Raw genomic sequence first — 19,073 nt, forward strand, 5'->3', positions numbered from 1 at the left:
AAAGAATACAAAATTGGGCTGGGGATGTAGCTTGGCGGTAGAATGCCCTTGGGTTCCGTCCCCAGTGCCACCAAAAAAACAAATAAAAAAAAACTAGGAAAGATGCAGTCTGGCACAGTGACACAGGCCTGTGACTCCAGTACTGCCTGAGAGTCTGAGACAGGAAGGTCACAGGTTCAAGGACAGCCTCAGCAGCTTAGCAAGACTCACAGCAACCTAGTGGGACCCAGTTTCAGAACAAAGACTTAAAAGGGCTAGGGATGTATCTCAGATGCAGAACACCCCTGGGTTCAATCCTCAATACCACCGTAAATAGATAAACTTATGTGTGTGTATGGGGGGGTTGCAGTACCATGCCCAGCTAAAAAATTAAGCTTTAAAAATAAACAGTACTGCCAGGCGTGGTGGCGCACGCTTGTAATCCCCGCGCTTGGGAGGCAGAGACAGGAGGATCATGCAGGTTCGAAGCCAGCCGCACGTGAGGGCTTAGGAGATCCTGTTTCCAAATAAAAATGTAAAAATAGGTCTGGGAGTGTAGCCTGGAGGTAGAAGGGCTTCCAGGAAACCCAGTACCACCAAAAAATAAAAATAAAAAAATAAACAGTACTGCTGGGCGTGGTGGCACACGCTTGTAATCCCTGCGTTTGGGAGGCGGAGACAGGAGGATCCCGTTGGTTCGGAGCCAGCCTCGCTGGCTTAAGAGACCCTGTTTCAAAAAAAAAAAAAAAAAGGTCTGGGAGTGTAGCCCGGAGGTAGGGCTTCCAGGAAACCCCGTACCACCAAACAATAAATAAATAAATGAATAAACAGTACTGGGTGTGGTGGTACACACTTGTAATCCCAGTATTTGGGACGCTGACACAGGAGGATCACGGTTCTCAGACAGCTTCAGCTATTTAGTGAGGCCCTTTGCAACTCAGTGAGACCCTGTTTCAAAATAATGTATTAAAAAATAGGGCTGAAGGTGTTACTCAGAGGTAGAATGCCCCCGGGTTCCATCCCCAGTAACACACACACACACACACACACACACACACACACACACACACACACACAAAATTAGGGACGGGGTATAACAAGAGCATCATGGGTTAAATTCACAGGGGTGGGGATTTAGGGAAGATGCTGAGAGGGTCCAGGAGGAGGGGACAGTCATTCTGAGGAACTTTCCCAAATGGGGAAACAAGCCCAGAGTTGGCTACGGGGCTTACCAGGGCCTTGTGGCTCACAGGACTGCCCTGCCTTTCATCAGGGTGGTGAAGCGACTGGGGCAGGGCAGGAGGGAGAGGAACGGAGGCAGGGTGTGCGGATGGGCCATGGGGAGAGGGGAAGGTGGACTCCGAGAAGACCCAGGCTTTCTGGGAGGGGCACCAAGGGCAGGGCGTCTCAGTCCTCTGCAACAACCCTTCAAATCACTCCAGAGGTCTTAGCACTTATAAAAACTGCAAATTTATTCAGCAAGGGTCCACTTTCAAGGAGCAGAAGGTAAAGATGGGAGAGGAAAGGTTTCCCCCTCCCCCCTCACATACTCTCCCCCAGGGGGGAAAATGGTATAGACCCTGAAACCTACCCAAATAAAAAACCAAAAAAAAAAAAAACCCCCCCAAAAAAAAAAAAAACCAAAAACTGAGGTTCCAAAAAGTTACAGCATCTTAATTCCTCATAGAAAAGGGGAAGGAGCCAGAGGAAAAGGGGAGTGTCTGGGGTGGGGAGAAGCACCCCAGCCTGGTGGGACACCCCCCCTTAAACAGCTGCCCCAAATTGGGCTAGACTGGGGCTATAGCATTTAAAAATTCCACACCCCATTTTATCAAAACCAAAGAGAAAAAAAATTTCCCTTCCCCCCAAACCCAAATATATATATATATATATATTATTTATTTTTCTTAAAAAAACAAAAATTCGAAGGCATTAAGCGTTAAAGTGAACCTAGAACAAGGGAATGTGAAATTCCCTCCTTCCTTCCCCCTTACTGTGGGGTAATTGGTACATCCCCAGCAGAGGAACCAGCCCCAAGGGGAGGGCAGAGGGGAAGGACCAAAGGGAGCAAAGGGTGGGGGCCTCCCCAGCCAATCAGCAGCCGCATGGGTGTGGGCAGGTGCCCGGGAAGCCACACTCCTTGGAATTTTCCAAGTGGGGTAGGGAGGGGGGAAGATGCATTCCTGTATAGTCTTCAGCCAATTCCAGGACCAGTAGAGGCAGGGAGAGCAGGGTGACAGGCGGGGTGTGGGGAAGGAGAACCAGGTCTTCTGGGTCCCTGTGGTCAGGGGGAACCCCGCTTCCTCAGCTCCTGGACAAAGGCTGGAAGGAAACAAGAGGCAGGGGTCAGGGCTAGTCTCTTCCTCCTTCCTTTCCAAGTCAAGGCTTTCTGAGGGACGTGATGGGTCCCAGATAAATAAATGTTCAATCAAAACCAAAATGCCTCACCTTCAATGATTTCCTCCTTTACTTTCTGCAGTTCCTTCCTCACCTCTTCCAGAAGTTCCTGAAAACAATGGGGTGCAGCCAGTCAAGAGGGGACCTGGACTTGCAAGACTTAAATACATTTTAATTTTTAATTTTTTCCAGGGCTGGCACCCTGGGCTTCAGCCGGGGAGAGCTCTACCTTCTTGGCCACACCGCAGGCCCCTCCCCCCTTTACACTGACTGAAGAGCCAGAAACAGAAAGTTAAGAGACCCCCACCCACCCTCACACGCTGCCCGCCACCAAGGTTATAGGATGACTCAAGTATTCTATAGGAAAATGTGAGATCCTTGGAGCCAAAAGAAAAGTACTGGAGAACATCCAGTCCCAGGCTTGGCAAGTGCACTCCAGTGTCCTGCCAACTCCAACTGGTGATCGATGGCTGGAGTCACTGGGCTGAGAAGGATTCAGCAGGAATGAATGTGGCGATCGATTCATGAGGTCTGCCCCGGGCATGGGGAGTGGGGGGGATGGTGTCTTGTCATCTCTGACCCAACCCGGTTTCTTCTTTCAGACTGGAAACCAAGGTTCCCAAGGCCTTCTGCAGAACCATGGGGCACACGGTGGACAGGCTCTAGAGCCAGATCCACTCTCCTGTGATGGCTCCTGTCTAGCTCCAGCCCTGCCTACCCCCAGCCTCTGCCCCACGCTACCTGTTTCACCCTCTCCAGGTCTGACTCATCCCGGGAGCTGGAGGCAGAGGGCTGGGCCTCGGAAGCAGTCATGAAATTAGAAGACTTCATCCTGGAAGGGTTGGATTGGTTCAAGGTAAATGAAGTTAAAGAGAGGATCTGCCTCCCATAAACCGGGCAAAGTTAAACTGTGCTGGGGCAGAGCCCCGGTATTGATGGCCCACCTCGGCAAGGTTGTGCTGTTCTTCTCCCACGGTCTCCGCACAGGTTCTGGGGCACAGACAACAAATGAGAAAGATTGTGGACAAGAATTGATCCCAGTCTTTGCCCCCTCAGCCTCAAGAGCCCCTGATCAACAATATCTTAGGAGATGACAACCCCCAGCCGTATTTCTACAGACTCTCCCTGAGGGTACTTTGTGAGAGGAGGGCATGCTGGGATTTGTAGTTTTGTGGTTAGACGGGCGCTCACCACTGCTCTGGGTTGGGACTCTGGCCTCTGGCTCCTCCTGCCGGTGAGAAGTAAAATTGCCATGAGCCATCCCTGCCACACCTCCTTTCCTCTCCCAGCTCAGCCTTCCCCTCTCCAGTGCAGGTGCAAGAAGAGCCCCCAACTTACACTGACAGATTCTTCCTTGGGGGGCTTCTCCCCAACCAGCGTGGCTTTTCTTCTGCAGAACGGAAACGAGGACAGACACTTCAGCCCTCTCTCAGCCACCCACCCAACAGTCCTCCTTCCAGTTGTTGTAGAAATGCGAATTCTAGATTCTAGGGTGCAGAGTTCTGGAATTCGTGAAGGCTAAAGGAAACTCTAGTTTTAGAAGTTAAAGAGATCGCTCTTCTAATATTAGGGTGGGAGGATCTAAGATCCTCACATTTGGGAATCATAAAATTCTAAGAATGGGGCCGGGCGTGGTGGCACACGCTTGTAAGCCCAGCATTCTGGAGGTGGAGACTAGAGGATCAAAGTTCCAGACAGCCTCAGCTACTGAGCAAGGCCCTTCACAACTCAGTGAGACCCTGTCTCAAAAATAAAAAGACTAGCTGGGCGTGGTGGTGCACGCTTGTAATCCCGCGCTTGGGAGGTGGAGACAGGAGGATCGCACGGGTTTGAATCCAGCCTCAGCTACTTAGTGGGGCTCTCAGCAACTTAGTGAGACCCTGTTTCCGAATAAAATAGAAAAAAGGTCTGGGAGTATAGCCCAAAGGTAGGAAGCCTCTGGGTTCCACCCCCAGTGCCACCAAATAAATAAATAGACTAAAAAATAGGACTGGGGGTGTAACTCGGATGTAGAATGCCTTTGGGTTCCATCCCCAGTACTGGGGGAAAAAAATCTAAGAATGGAGGGTTTTTTCATGTGCGCGCGCGCGCGTGCGTGTGCACGTGCGTGTGTGTGTCTTGCTGGGAATTAAACACGGGGGCATTTTACCTCTGAGCCACCCCCACTCCCCTAGCACTATTTATTTAGGCAGGATCTGCAAAAAGTCTAGAACATTCTACATGCCATCAGCCACTTCTATAGACTATCATCTCCAGCATTACATCCCAAACCTGGCTGTCAAAGTGGGGACTTTTACCCAAAGACAGAGCCCGCCCCACGTCCAGCCCCTTAAAACTTCCATCCCCGGGTGACTCGCCTCCGGGCCAGCATGGCGTTCATCTCCTCCATGAGCCCCCCGCCTGTGCTTCGACTGGCCTCAGCTTTGGGGGCCAAGGGTCCTCCAGAGGCTTCCTCCTGCTGAAAGTTAAAAAGGGCTGAGGGCGTGGAGGGTGGCCCCTCTAGGACACCTGGGGTGGCTCTGGCCTCGCCCGGGGCCCCCCTGCCGCGGCCCCTCACCTTGCTGACTTTCCTGAGTTTGGCTCCAGCAATGGCAGCAGCCAGGCCGGGGGCACCAGCCCCCCCACTGCCGGGGCCCTGTGCCGCAGGGAGAGGGGGTGCTGGGGGTGGGCCTCCCCCTGCTCCATACCCGGCAGCTGAGACCCCCGAGGGGGGCAGGCCGGGGGGTGGGGGTGGGCCTGGAGGAGGGGGAGGTCCTGGAGGTGGGGGTGGCCCCCCAGCTGGGGGGGCAGGTGGGGCTCCTGAAACAAACACAGAAAGGGGGTTGCTGAGAGAGAGAAGCCTTATTCTTCATTGTCCAGCCAATTACCCCATCTTCCGGGGGGGCCCCCAACTCCCAGGCCGCCTGGTCACTCACCAGCGTTAGAGGCGCGGCGTTCCATGTGCTCCAGCTGGGCGGGCCTGCGGAGGGGAAGGAGCTGCCCTCAGTCAGGGCCCCCAGAGTGGCCAGTAAGGGACAGAGACCTCAGGCTTCCAATCCCCACCCCAAGCCTTCCTTCCCCAGGGGCCTGAGGGGCAGGTGGGGGTGGGGGGCAAGCAAGAAGGTGGGAGACCAGGATGCAACCACTCTAGTCCTTAAATTGTCAAGAGCAGCTGAATTACTAATGTGGAAGATTCTTTTCTGGGGAGGAGGGTACTGAGGATTGACCCCCGAGGGGCATTTTTACTACTGAGCTATGCCCCCAGCCCTATGATATTTTTTAATTTAGAAACAGGGTCTCACTTAAATTGCTGAGGGCCTTGATAAATTGCTGAGCCTACAGCCCTCCTGTCTCAGCCTCCCAAGCCCTGGATTACAGACCTGCACCATGTACTACTAGGAGGAATTCCCTGCACCCCAGGAGGTGGAGGCAAAAGCTGCTCACTTCTAGTCCCCTGGGAGATGGACCCTTCTAGACACCGAAAACTTGGAAGGATCCCAAAATCCAGGAGCCAGAGGCTCAGGAGTCAGGTTCCCGTCCAGGGACCAGCCCCACCTTTTCTGCTGCTCCGCCTCCTCTGGGGAGGGGCCGTTCTGGACCGACCAGGCAGGCGGCGCTGGGGGTGCGGGCGGCCCTCCTCCTGGAAGGAGAGAGCAGAAAGGAGTGAGTCAACCTCTGCGCCCTGCCCCTCGGCAGTTTCCCTCAGGTCACCCAAGCACCCGTCCCTCGCTTCCTTCTTGCTCTAGGGCCAGATGGTGTCACCCTGAGGAAAGGGCAAGTCCAGGCTCCCCTGGCCTGAGCTGCCATAACCTGGATGCCGCTTTAATACCTAAGAAATAGGGACCTTCTGACCTAAGGGCAGTCCTTAGCTGCGAAGCTGGGCAGGCTGGAATCTGCAGGGACAAGCCGGAACTGAGGCTGGCCCCAGCCTGCGGGCTCTTAAACACGGGTCACAGGACCCTGTCCAGGACCCGGGAAGGCTAAAGGGCTCTTCGTCACCTACTCCAGGCCTCCGGCCCCCACAGACACTGCCACTTATGGTGTTCCTCTGTGCACCTGGGGATGAGCCAGCCCTTCCCTACGAGGACCCAAGTTTCCCTAGAAGCAAACACCTTTGCTGTGTGGTGACCTCCAGTCCTACAGCAGCAGTAACCCTTCCAGACACCAGATAAACAGCCACCCTAAAGCCTGGCCACTTGACGTCTCAGCCGGGGACTGTGCCCGGGCATCACTGGGGAACTTGCTAAAAATTCAGAGTTTGGGGCCACCCTGTCCCCCGACATCAGAGGCTGCACTCAACCCAGATGCCCAGGCAATTCAAGTGTGCATTTAAGTTGTCGAGGCTGACCTTGAATCTGTGATCCTTCTGTCTCAGCCTTCCAAGTTACTGAGATTATAAGCATGTACCATCATGGGGGGCTGCATTAGTTAAAAAAAAAAAAAAACCCAACTGTTGAGCATGGCGGTGCATGCCTGTCATCCAAGCACTTGGGAAGCCGAGACAGGAGAATCCCTGGTGTAGGGGCCGGCTTAACAACTTAGTGAGGCCTTCTGCAACTTAGTGAGACCCTGTTTCAATTTAACAAATAAAAGAGGCTGGGCGTGGTGGCGCATGCTTGTAATCCCTGCACTTGGGAGGCTGAGACAGGAGGATCGCACGGGTTCGAAGCCAGCCTCAGCTACTTAGTGAGGCTCTCAGCAACTTATTGAGACCCGGTTTCCAAATAAAATATTAAAAAAAAGGTCTGGGAGTATATCCTGGAGGTAGAAAGCCTCTGGGTTCCACCCCCAGTACCACCATAAATAAATAAATAAATAAATAAATAAATAAATAAATAAATAATTAAAAGAGGGCTGGGAGTGGAGCTCAGAGGTATGATGCCCCTGAGTTCAATTCCAGTACCACAGGAACAAAAAAGAAAGAAATACCCACTGGAAATGGGCTTTGGTACTGTATGCCTATAAGTCTAGCGCTTGGGAGGCTCAGACAGGAGGATCCCAGGTTTGAGGACAGGCTCAGCAACACAGTGAGAATCTCAGAACCTAATAAGACCCTGTTTCCAAACAAAAAATTTAAAAGCGGGCCAGTGGTGTTGAGGCTGTTTCTAGAACCTGTGTTCCTCCTGTCTTGGCTTCCTACACACTGGGATTATAGGCATGCACCACCACGCCAGGCTTTTCCTCCCCCCCCCCCTTTTTTTGTTCTTGTGATACTGCAGATTGAATCTAGGGGTATTCTACCTAGAAGCTGCCCTACCATTTATTTATTTATTTATTTATTTATTTATTTATTTATTTATTTATTTTTGTGGTAGCTGGAGATTAAACCCAGAGGCATTCCAACTCTGAACTACATCCCCCCCCAGCCCCATTTTTTATTCTTTTTTATTTATTTAGCCTATTTATTTATTTATTTTTTGTGGGTCTGGGGATGGAACCCAGGGGCATTCGACCTCCGAGCTACCTCCCCTGCCCTAGTTTTCATTCTTTATTTTGAAACCGGGTCTCACTGAGTTGCAGAGGGCCTCACTAAGTAGCTGAGGCTGTCCGGGAACCACGATCCTCGTCTCAGCCTCCCGAATGCTGGGATTTACAAGCCTGCGCCACCACGCCCGGCTTTCTTTTTTATTTTTGAAACGGGGTCTCATGAAGTTGCAGAAAGCCTCACCAAGTAGCCGGGGTGGCCACGAACCTGCAATCCTCCTATCTCAGCCTCCCAAGTACTGGGATTACAAGTGTGTGTCACCACACCCGGATTTATTTTTTATTCTGAAACAGGGTCTCACCAAGTTCCTCAGGGCCTTGTCAAGTTGCTGAGGCTGGCCTCAACCCTGCGATCCTCTTTTCTCAGCCTCTTATGCACTAGGATCACAGGCATGCACCACCACACCCCACTACCCCCAGTCCTTTTAATTTTTTTTGTTCTGAGACATGGTCTCACTAAATTGCTCAGACTAGCCTCAGGCTTGGGATCCTTCTGCCTTGGCCTCCAGAGTCACTGAAATCAAAGGTGAACACCAAGGGACTCAGCCTAACTGGAGACTCTTTGTTTTTACTTTTTAGGTACTAGGATTACAAGTGTGCACCACCATATCCGGCTGATTTTTAATATTAATGCCTGAAAAGGACTTGATAACTTAAGCCAGCACACAGCCACCTAGGGGGAGGGCACAGGGAGCCTCCTGGAGCTGGAGGCAGTATGTCTTGATCCGGGCGGTCACACAGAATGCGCACACTGCACGTTCTTGGCATACTGTCTAAGAATTGTGCATTGCTGGGCGTAGTGGCGGACACTTGTAATCCTACTGCTTGGGAGGCTGAGACGGGAGAATTGCAGGTTCGTGGCCAGCCTCGGCTACTTAGTGAGACCCTCTACAACTTAATGAGACCTTGTTTCAAAATAAAAGAATAAAGTAAGCCAGGCATGGTGGTGCATGCTTGTACCAAATACTTGGGAGGCTGAGACAGGAAGATCACAGGTTTGAAGCCAGCCTCAGCCACTTTGTGAGACTCTGTTCCCAAATAAACTATAGTAAGGTCTGGGGCTATAGCCCAGACGTAGAAGGCCTCTGGGTTCCATCTCCAGTATCAAACACGTATGTGTGTGCGTGCGTGTGCGCGCATGCACACACACACACACACACACACACACACACACAGTTAATTAAAAAAATATATATATATATATAAATTTGGGTATAGTGGTATACCCTTGTAATCCCAGTACTTGGGAGGCAGAAATAGGAGGATTGCAGGTAATGTGGCCAACCTCAGCTACTTAGTGAGGCCTTCCACAACTTAATGAGATCCTGTTTCCAAATAAAGAATAAAAAATAGGGCTGGAGTATAACTTGGAGGTAGAATGTCCCTGGAATAAATAAATGACCTTGAACCTGTGATCCTCCTGCCTCAGCCTCCCAAGTACTGGGATTATAAGTGTTTGCCACCATGCCCAGCTAGGGATTGTGTGTATTTTACACATGGGCACCCTGGGCGCCCACAGGAGCCCATCAAATTCCTGCCATACTTTTCCAGAAGAGCCATGAATGAGTTTAGCTTTGCGATTGAATAAGCTGAGGCCCAGCGCAGGCGAGCCACGGGGTGACCCAGGGCCGGGTCAGCGCTCCCTTTGCTGCCCACACCCACCTTCCAGGGCCTCTAGCGCGCTGGCCATGCCGGCGGCAAACTGCACCGCATCCTCCTTGCTGCCAAAGTTGAGGCCCCAGACCTGGCGGGCGTCGCGCCACTGATGGAAGTTGGGGGTGGCCTGGTTGTACTTGACACCCCGGACGATGGCACAGTTGATGACCACCTGGCAGGAGGGGAGGAGCAGGTGAGGGGGGCGGAGCGGGGGCTCGGCCTGCAGAGAGGGTGGGGGGAGCCTGCACCTGCTGGTCCGGCTGCATCTTGCGGCCGACCACCCGGAAGGAGTTGGCCACGGGGTTGTGGTAGATCTGGACGCGGCTGAAGACCTGGGGACCCGCGCCGGCGGGAAGCCATCGCTTGTTGCCGTCATCATACAGCATCACGGTGGCCCGGCTGGAGCAGATGACTGTCTCGCTGCAAGGGGGAGAAAAGTGAGAGGGCGTGGCCACCTTCTTTTTTTTTTTTTTTTTTTTTTTTTTTTGCGGGTCTGGGGATGGAACCCAGGGGCATTCGACCCTATTTTTCTTTATTTTGAAACCGGGTCTCACTGAGTTGCACAGGGCCTCACTAAGTAGCTGAGGCTGTCCGTGAACCACGATCCTCTTGTCTAAGCCTCCCAAATGCTGGGATTACAAGCGTGCGCCACCACGCCCGGCTAGCACGGCCACCTTCTCCATCTAGGTCCCGCACAGCTCAGTGAGGCTCACCAGGGAGGCAGGGAGTGAGGGTGCACGGTGTGTTCCAGGACACCAGAGATGAGGAGAGAAAGACAGGTGGATGAGGAGAGGGAGGAAGACACAGCCAGGGGAGGTAAGACGGACAGATGGGGAAAGCAGAGCACAGAAAGAAGCAGGAAGAGGAAGAGACTGACACACGGATGTGGAGAGAGTTGAGAAGGCAGAGTAAGACAGAGAGTGGAGACAGAAACCGAAGAGGTGCTGGGAAGACACAGGCGAAGCCAGGCACAGTACCGGCCATCCCAGCACTGGGGAGGCTGAGACAGGAGGATCACAGTTTTGAGGCCAGCTTCAGCAACTTAGCAAGACCCTGTTTCCAAATAAAAAATAAATTGGAGCCAGACATGGTGGCGTGCGCTTGTAATCCCAGCATTCGGGAGGCTGAGACAGGAGGATCGTAGGTTCACAGCCAGCCTCAGCTACTTAGAGAGGCCCTCTGCAACTTAGCAAGACACTATTTAAAAAAAAATAAAGCTGAGAGCTGGGTGTGGTGGCGCACGCTTGTAACCCCAGCATTAGAGAGGCTGAGACCAGAGCATCGCGGTTCGCGGACAGCCTCAGCAACTTAGGCCCTCTGCAACTCAGTGAGACCCTGTTTCCAAATAAAGAATAAAAAATAGGGCTGGGGGTGTAGCTCAGAGATAGAATGCCCCTGGGTTCCATCCCTAGTATGGCAAAAAATAAATAAATAAATAAATAAAATAAATTGGGGTTGGGGTGTAACCCAGAGTCAGAACACCCCTGGAGTACAATTTCTAGTACCCAGAGAGAGAGAAAGAGAGAGGGGGGAGGGGAATATGGACAAAGGCAAGGGGCACGAAAGACAATAAGAATAGACAAAGAGAAGGACAGATAGGCATAAAGGATAAAGATGGAAGAGAGGGCAGTGCTTGCTTCTTTCAGCACATATACTTAAAAAAAGAATGAGCCAGAGACAGCAGGAGATTCAGGTGATTACAGAGCTGAGGGAGGCGCCAGGCGGCCCCAGGGACCAGCCCCTGCCCACCATTTCCCCAGCTCGGAGCGCGCATGGACGGCCCCCACACCCAGCTCAGACGAGGAAGCTGAGGCTCAGGAAGGGGAAGGCAGAGGCCTGCTCCCAGCCCCCAGGCTCCTCCCCGAGGGTGCTCCTGCTGCCACCCCCTAAGGCAGGCTCCCAGGGCTTGAGTGGACGGCCACACTGCAGTCACTCCCTGCACAGGGTCAGACCCATGCTGGGTGGGGCTGGGGACAACACGGCAGTGACTCTGATAGCCCCAGACAGAGGCCGGGGCACCACCCGCTCAGAGCTCACAGTCCAGTGCAAGTGTGTGCGTGTGTGTGTGGGGGGCATGGACAGAGGTTGACCACTCAGGCTAGGACCAAGGCGCCCCGCCCAGGGTCAGGCAGGACTTCCTGGAGTGACCTCCTCTGACTTGGCCTCAGGGGGCCGCAGGACAAGGGTCAGTTCCAAGCTCTGGATCCAACATCACACAGATCTGGGTTCAAATCCTGATGCCCCACACCCCCCTGCATGACTCAAGCAAGTGACCAGCCTCCGGTCCTCATCTTCCTCGCCTGCCAACGGGGAAACTGGCTGGCCCCGCCCGGCCTCCAGGGCAGTGGGTGACAGCAAATGAGCCCAGGCACTTGGAGCGCTTGGCACGGCGCCCGGCGGCAGCAGTCTTGCGGGACCGTGAAGCAGGAGCCCTCGAGGCCCTGGGCAGCTCTACCCCTTTTGGGGGCTACTGTGGGTCCTTCTAGGAGGTTCAGTCCCCCTCCCCCAATGAGGGAACTCAGGTTTCCAGACAGGAAGTGACTTGGCCAAGGTCACACAGAGACGGGAAGTGAGGGGGGTACTCCCCACCCCGCCCCAGCTGGTTTTTCCAAAAATGAAGAAGTTGGTGGTCAGAGGTTTCCGGGGAGAAAAATTACATCCTACAGTAGCTCTGTGTCTGTGGGGCTGGGGCGTGATGCGATACAGTGTGTGCAGGGAAAGCCCCTTGCTGCAGGCCCGGAGAAGGTCCCCGGGCCAGGGACAGAGCCTGGTGCCTCAGCTCTGCTAAGAGTGGCAGCTCTTATAGACCCTTCAGACGGGTCAGCTGCCCAGAGCCCCTAGTCATGTTCCCACTGCAGCCCTTCAGGGTGAACCCCATTTCCTCCTCATTTTGCAGGTTAGACTGACAACAGAGGCCCAGAGAGGTCACGTGAGCTGCCTAGAGTCACACAGTTATGGCATGGCAGAGTGACAATTTAAACCCTTTCTTTGGAGCCAGGCATGGTGGCACACATCTGTAATCTCAGTACTCGGGAGGCTGAGACGAGAGGATCACAGGTTCCAGGACAGCCTGAGCAACTTAGCAAGACTCTCATCAACCTAGCAAGACCCTGTTTCAAAAATAAAAATAAAAATAGGGCTGGGTGTGTAATTCAGAGGTAGAATACCCGTGAAATCAATGCCCAGTACCACAAGAAAAGAAAAAAAAAAGAAAAAAAAAAAAACTTTCTTTGGAGCTGGGCACCATGCTTGGCAGACTGAAACACGAGGGTCTCAGGTTCAAAACCAGCTTTAGCAACTTAGTGAGAGCCTCGGCATCTCGTGAGACTTCCTCAAAATAAACATATAAGAAGGGCTGGGGGGTAGCTGAGCATGGGGATTCAAGTCTATAGCCCCAACACTTGGGAGGCTGAGACAAGAGGGTTGCAGATTTGAAACCTGCCTTAGGAATTTAGCGCTACCTTGTTTCAAAATAAAAAAATAAAAAGGGTTGGGGTATATAATTCAGAGGGAAAGGATCACCTTGGTTCAATCCCCAGTACCATGAAAAAAGGGAAAGGGGCTAAAGGTGTGGCCCAGAGGTAGAATGCTTGGGTTCGATTCCCAGAAGCAAAATAAATAGGCGAAACTTATTTTTGCAGCCCTGGGGAGGGAGCTCAGGGCTCCGCAGCCTATACAAGCCCTCCACCACTGAGCCACATCCCTAGCCCCAGAGAGGGGTTCCGAACCAGGCCACCAGGCTCCAGAGGCCACAGTCTTAACCACAGGGGCCTGCGTGGGCCCTCCCTAAAAGCCAGGTGCCATTTCCAGACAAGCGCAGCCTCAAGGGCTGTTTCTGGCTCCCGTGCCCCTGGCAGGGCAGGGTTAAGGCCTCACCCACACCTGCCACCCACACCCAGAGCAGACTGGCCAGGAGCCCGGGGCTGGCGTGGCTCCACCCTGGCTGTACTTTGCTCTCCCAGGTGGCTGGGCCCTGGTCTGCGAGCTGAAGGGTGACCTGGGCTGGCCCCGCCCTTCTCCAGGCCTAACATCCCCACCAGAGCAGAAGGATCCTGTCAAAACATGGGGCAGAGTCCCTTTTCTTAAGACACTCTGGCTCCCGCAGAAGGAAGGCCCAGTCCTCGCCTGCATCAGAGGGTGCGCTGTGTTCTCAGATCTCGCCTGTCCTCTCCGTCCCTGAGCTCTCTGGCCCCCTTGGTCCCAGCCCCTTCCTCACCCGGCAGGGACATTCCTGCAGCAGGCCTGCACACTCATTCCTCCTGGAGCCTGGGTCCTCCCGTCCTTGGGGCTCTGCCTAGATGTCACCTCTGCTGAGAGGCCCTCCTGCACTCCTCGGCCTGGAAAAGCTCGTCTTCCATCTCCTGTGCACCTCAGAGCGGGCCAGCATCTCTGCCTGACAATATTTACCTGCTGTCTCTTCACCCAAAATATCAGGTCCAGGAGGACGGGGGCTTTTCTCCTTTTTGACCAGTGCTGTGTCCCCAGAACCTTGAATAGTGCCCAGCACTCAGTAGGCACTCAACAGTTGTTAAACACATCTGCAAATAAGGCAAACTATTTGTGTGTATGTGGTACTGAGGATGAAACCTAGAGGCATTCTACCTCTGGGCACATCCCAGCTCTGTTTTACTTTTTGTTTGGAAACAGGGTCTCGCTAGATGATTCACTATTTGCTGAGGCTGTCCTCGAACCTGCCATCCTCCTGCCTCAGCCTCCCCAGTACTGGGATTATAGGCAATAAACAGCCAGTTAAAAAGGCAAACTCCTGACCGTGACAGCTGACATTTATCAGTTAGCTTAGGTGCCAGACAGTGTTCTAGACAGAGGATCCTATTTCTACCCCGCACAGCTCTGGAACTCCCTGGGTCAGACTCTGAAGCTTTCCCCCCACATCCCCTTTTCTGATGCTGGGGACAGAACCCAGGGAGCTACTACCTCCAAGCCACGCCCCCAGCTCTATTTTATTTTGAAACAAGGTCTCATGAAATTACCACAAGCTGTCCTCGAACCGGTAACCCTCCTGAGGACTGGAGCTATGGGCCTGTGCCGCGGCTTGCTCGCTTACTCTTTTAACAGATAATGTACAGGCAGGGAGAGGTGAATGAAGATGCTACAGATCACACATGGAGTAAGTACAGGGTCCCGTGCTGAACCCAGCTCCACCCAAGTTCTTAACCTCCTTTAAAGATGAAAACATGGCTAAGCTGATTTTTTTTAAAAAACAAGGTACAAGCAGATCAGAGGTGTTTTTTTTTTTTAAAGAAAAAAAAAAGGTGGAAAGGATATAAATATATCTGCACCCAGGGTGGTGATACATGCACAGGCTTATCAAGAGACTAACTGTGGCTGCCTGAAGGCAGGATGGGACCTAGGGAAGGAAAAAACAGACATTCCACACCTTTTACCCTTCTGAATGGCTTCATGAGTTCTTATCTTGTGTGTGTGTGGGGGGGAGTGAACGCAGGGGCATTCTACCTCTGAGCTATACTCCAGGCCCTTTATTTCATTTTGAAACAGGGTCTTGCTAGGTTGTTAAGAGTCTAAATGAATTGCTGAGACTACCCTCAAACCTGAGATCCTCCTGTCTCAGCCTCCCAAATACTGGGATTACAGACATGCACCACCACACCAGGCTCTTTTCTTTCTTTCTTTCTCTCACTCTCTTTTCTTCTTTCTATCAAAGGCTAGAATTATCTGTAGAAACCTCATTACTCAAGTTAAAAAACACACAAAAAACCTAAACTAGGCATTCATGGAAAATCCCACAGCGAGAGAGTATGTTGTGAGGAGGAGACTGATTCCAGCAGCCACCTGGGTTCTGACGCCCTCCCCGCACTGAGCAGCCGGCCCAGGACCCTCGGCTCCAGCAAGCCATCCTCTTGCTGTGCAGCTCCACTTCTCCGAGCCTCAGTTTCCAGTCCTGAGGTTGTTGTAAAAATGGAGAGACATGGACACAGAGCCCTAAACTCAGAACCTGGAAACTGAGCAGCTGAGTCAGAACCGGAGAGGTGCTTCCCATGGCTGGAGGCAACCAGGCAGTGATTCCAGTCTCGCCCTTCATTACTCTCTCCCCCAAGACTTACCCACAGCCTCCTTACACCAGAAAACTTGTGATACAAGCCGGGCGTGGGGGCGCACGCTTGTAATCCCAGCATTCGGGAGGCTGAGACCTGGAGGATCGCAGTTCTTGGACAGCCTCAGCTACTTAGTGAGTCCCTCTGCAACTCAGTGAGACCCGGTTTCAAAATAAAGACTAAAAAAAAAAAAAAAAAAAAAAAAAATAGGGCAGGGGGTGTATCTCGGAGGTCAAATGCCCCTGGATTCCATCCCCAAACCCACAAATAAATAAATAAGTTAAATTAATTAATTAATTAATTAATTTAAAAAATTGTGATACACACAAAAAACCTCCCCAGACTTTAAATTTTTGACACACTCCTGGGTAAAGAATCAGCCTAAAATGTGTGTGGCTTGTGGGTTTCTCTCTGGTCCCTCCTTTCTAGTGGGCCTTAGTTTCCCATACAGGGGCAGGAGGGCAAAAGTTCCTACTTGGGTTTTTTTTTTTTTTCTTACCTGAATTATCTTGTGTATGTTTCACAGAAAGTATGTTACTTTATACTTAATCACTAAAGGTTTTCTCCACCCCCCTCCATATAGTGGATTGAACCCTAACCAAACCTATTTATTTATTTATTTATTTATTTATTTATTTATTTTGAGGTACTGGGGATGGAACCCAGGGGCATTCTACCTCTGAGCTATACCCCAGCCCTACTTTTTCTTCTTTCTTTTGAAACAGGGTCTCACTGAGTTGCAAAGGGCCTCACTAAGTAGCTGAGGCTGTCTGCGAACCGTGATCCTCCTGAATGCTGGGATTACAAGTGTGCACCACCACGCCGGCTAGTCAAACTCTTTTTAGTTTTTGAGCCGTTCTCACTAGGTTGCCCAGGCTGGCCTTTAACTTTCTATCCTCCTGCCTCAGCCTCATAAGTAGCTAGGATGGCAGGCGTTTTACTACCACCTGGGTCCTTTTTATTCATTTCTTTCTCGTTCTCCCTTTTTTTTAACTTTAATTTTTTTTGGCATTTTACCTGAGTGATACCCCCAGCACTTTTTATTTTGAAGCAGGGTCTTAATATATATATATATGCTGAGGCTGTGCAGGAATCTGAAATCCACCTGTCTCAGCCTCCCAAGGACTGGTATTCTAAGTGCTCGGCTCTCCTTTTTCTTTAAAAGCATGATAGGGAGAGTCCTGGGTTCAAGTTCAAGCTCGGCCACTTCCAAACTAACTTTAATGGAAAATATGGAAACATATATAACATAATGGAAAATATGTTTAACGACTCCTGTGGCTCATTTTTCCCCCATCTGTTTGCTGTGGAGTGGGACAGGGATGCAAGGTTTTAATAGTCATGATCTTAGAATTGTTGTGGGGTTAAACCTAATCAGACACCTCATACAATACCTGGTCCAAAGTACATGTATAAACAAATGATCTCATCATTAAAAATGAAATAAGAGCAATAATTTCTACTATTATCCTAAGGAGAAAGAAATAGACCCTAATTCTTCCTAAATCCCTTGTGCGGGAATTCTCAGACCTCTGCCCCCATCCCTTGCCTTCCCAGAAGCCCAGCTCCCGGATACAGCAAACCCTCAACAAATATTTGTCAAACGGGGAGGAAAAAGAACTCTATCTTGTAATTTTCCATCTTAACATCCTCTCTTCCCAACTGCCCCCAAGGCTGTCCCCAGCCAAAGAGCCATAAAAGAGCATGATCCTGGCTCCCTCCCCTCCCCCAACACTGCCTAAGAGTTTGAGGGATCTTGCCCCAGGCCATTCCTCTCTCTGAGCCTCAGTTTCCCTAGTTGAAAACAGGGGTAAGGGTCGTTTAGAACCCGAGCTGTCCTGGGAGAAGGAACACACCCTAAGAAGTTCGCTGTGACCACGGGGGAGGGAGACCCCTCAGAAGGTGGGCATAACCTTCCGGTGGGCGGAACTGGAGTCTTCTCCCCACCCCACGAGGCCGGCCACTGCAGGACGGCCGGTGGGCTGGCCGGGCCGCGGGGCTGGGGGCAGGGCGGGCCGCCCAGACACCGCTCCTGCCCTTTTACGGTCTCGCAGTGAGTGAAGCGGCACTCACTCGGACATCCGCCATCCGCCTTCCACGGTGCCTGGGACCGGAAACGGGCGGGGGCTGGGGGAGTGGGAGCGCGGCGTCCCCGGGGAAGAGGGTGAGGCGGAGGGCCGGCCCGCGCCACCGCCCCCCTCCCCAGGGACGCCGCTCGGGGGGGGGGGGGGCAGGCCGGGCAGGAAGCCTGGAGGGCGGCGGTGGGTGTCCGCTGGCCCCAAATCATCCCACGATCCCTTTCGCAAAAGAATCTCCCCACCCAGGAGGAGAGTTCACTAGTGGTCCCAAAAAGGAATGTTACCCCATGTCGGAGGGCAGGGGCGGGGACGAGCGGGAAGGAGGATGTGGGCATCCAGGGGTTAATCGCAGGCATCCCCAGAGGCCTCCTCCTCAGGCCGGGGGCTAGGGGGCAGGAAGTCCCAGAGAGAGTGGAGGAAGGGAGATAGTATTGTCAGGCTCCGGCCCCCAGGGAGAGATTAGGGGGGATCAGGAGGGAGGAGGGGGGCCCAGCTGGCGCTGGCCCCGCCCTCAGGTGAGCCCAGGAGTTTGGGAGAGGCCCGGGTAAGACAAAATCCCTGGGTCCCTCACCCCAGGATTAAATTCCTGGGAAGCTAGCTGGATCTGTCTGGCAAGCCTGAGTCCCTGGGGGAGCAGGCTATGACCTTGAAGCCTTCCAGCGCCCCTTCCTCCAATCCCGGGGCTCGGGGAGGCTGGGGAGGGGGGTGCGGAGCCCAGGGGGAGGGGACGTGGTGGGACAGGCGGCGGCCGGGCGCTCCCGGCCCGCCCCCCACACCAGCTGTCTCGACAGGTGAGTCAGGAAGACAAAGGCCCCCTCCCCCAGCTGCCGCGCCCCCGCCCTCCCGGGCCGGCAGGTGGGAGCGGGCCGCCCTCGGGGCTGGGGCCGGGGAGCCGCCCCGGCACCGCTCGGCCCTAGGCTCGGCGGGTTCGGGCGGACCCGGCGTGCGGAGCCGCGGGGGAGGGGAGTCTGCGCGAGCCCCCGGGGGCTGCGCCAGGGCCGGTGCACAACCCCCCCACCCCGGGTCCCAGGGCCCCCGGACGCGGGGACCGGGAAGTACCCCTAAGTTGGGGCGCGCGGTCCCGCCCGGGGACTTTTCCCGGCGCCGCAGAAGCCGGGGCCGTGCAAATCAGGGGGTGCCTCGGTGTCCCCCGGGTCCCGGGGCCCCCGCAGCCCCCACCCCTCCGGGGCCGCGGCCGGGGGTCCGGGGCGGGCTGAGCCCGGCTCAGAGCGGGCAGTCCTCCGGCAGTGTCCGCCAACTTGGGGGTCCCCGGGAAGAGCCTGCAGGTTCAGGGCGCCCGCGGAGCGCCCCGCCCGGGAGGCCCGGCGCCGGCCGTCGGGGGAGCGGAGCCCCGGGGGCGCGGGCGGGCGGGCGGGCGGGCGGGCGGCTCACCTCATGGCTGCGGCGGCGGCACGCCCACGGCGCT

At 53.6% G+C, this 19,073-nt stretch overlaps 1 protein-coding gene across 1 annotated transcript; it reads right to left on the bottom strand.

Moving 5' to 3' along the window:
• Positions 1-2,203: 2,203 nt before the first annotated feature.
• On the bottom strand, positions 2,204-19,044 carry VASP (vasodilator stimulated phosphoprotein; the record flags this gene model as incomplete). The annotated part of the gene is made up of 16 exons (XM_080703616.1): positions 2,204-2,301; positions 2,428-2,485; positions 3,118-3,208; positions 3,321-3,366; positions 3,571-3,604; positions 3,715-3,766; positions 4,734-4,834; positions 4,934-5,175; positions 5,292-5,335; positions 5,911-5,995; positions 9,502-9,667; positions 9,744-9,915; positions 17,643-17,817; positions 18,424-18,615; positions 18,707-18,927; positions 19,040-19,044. The coding sequence occupies 16 exons, from the start codon at positions 19,042-19,044 to the stop codon at positions 2,264-2,266; spliced, it is 1,722 nt and encodes a 573-aa protein (XP_080559742.1). The 3' UTR covers positions 2,204-2,263.
• Between the last annotated feature and the right edge of the window lie 29 nt (positions 19,045-19,073).

Source organism: Muscardinus avellanarius, assembly GCF_963383645.1.
Source record: "Muscardinus avellanarius genome assembly, chromosome: 10".
Lineage (NCBI taxonomy): Eukaryota > Metazoa > Chordata > Mammalia > Rodentia > Gliridae > Muscardinus > Muscardinus avellanarius.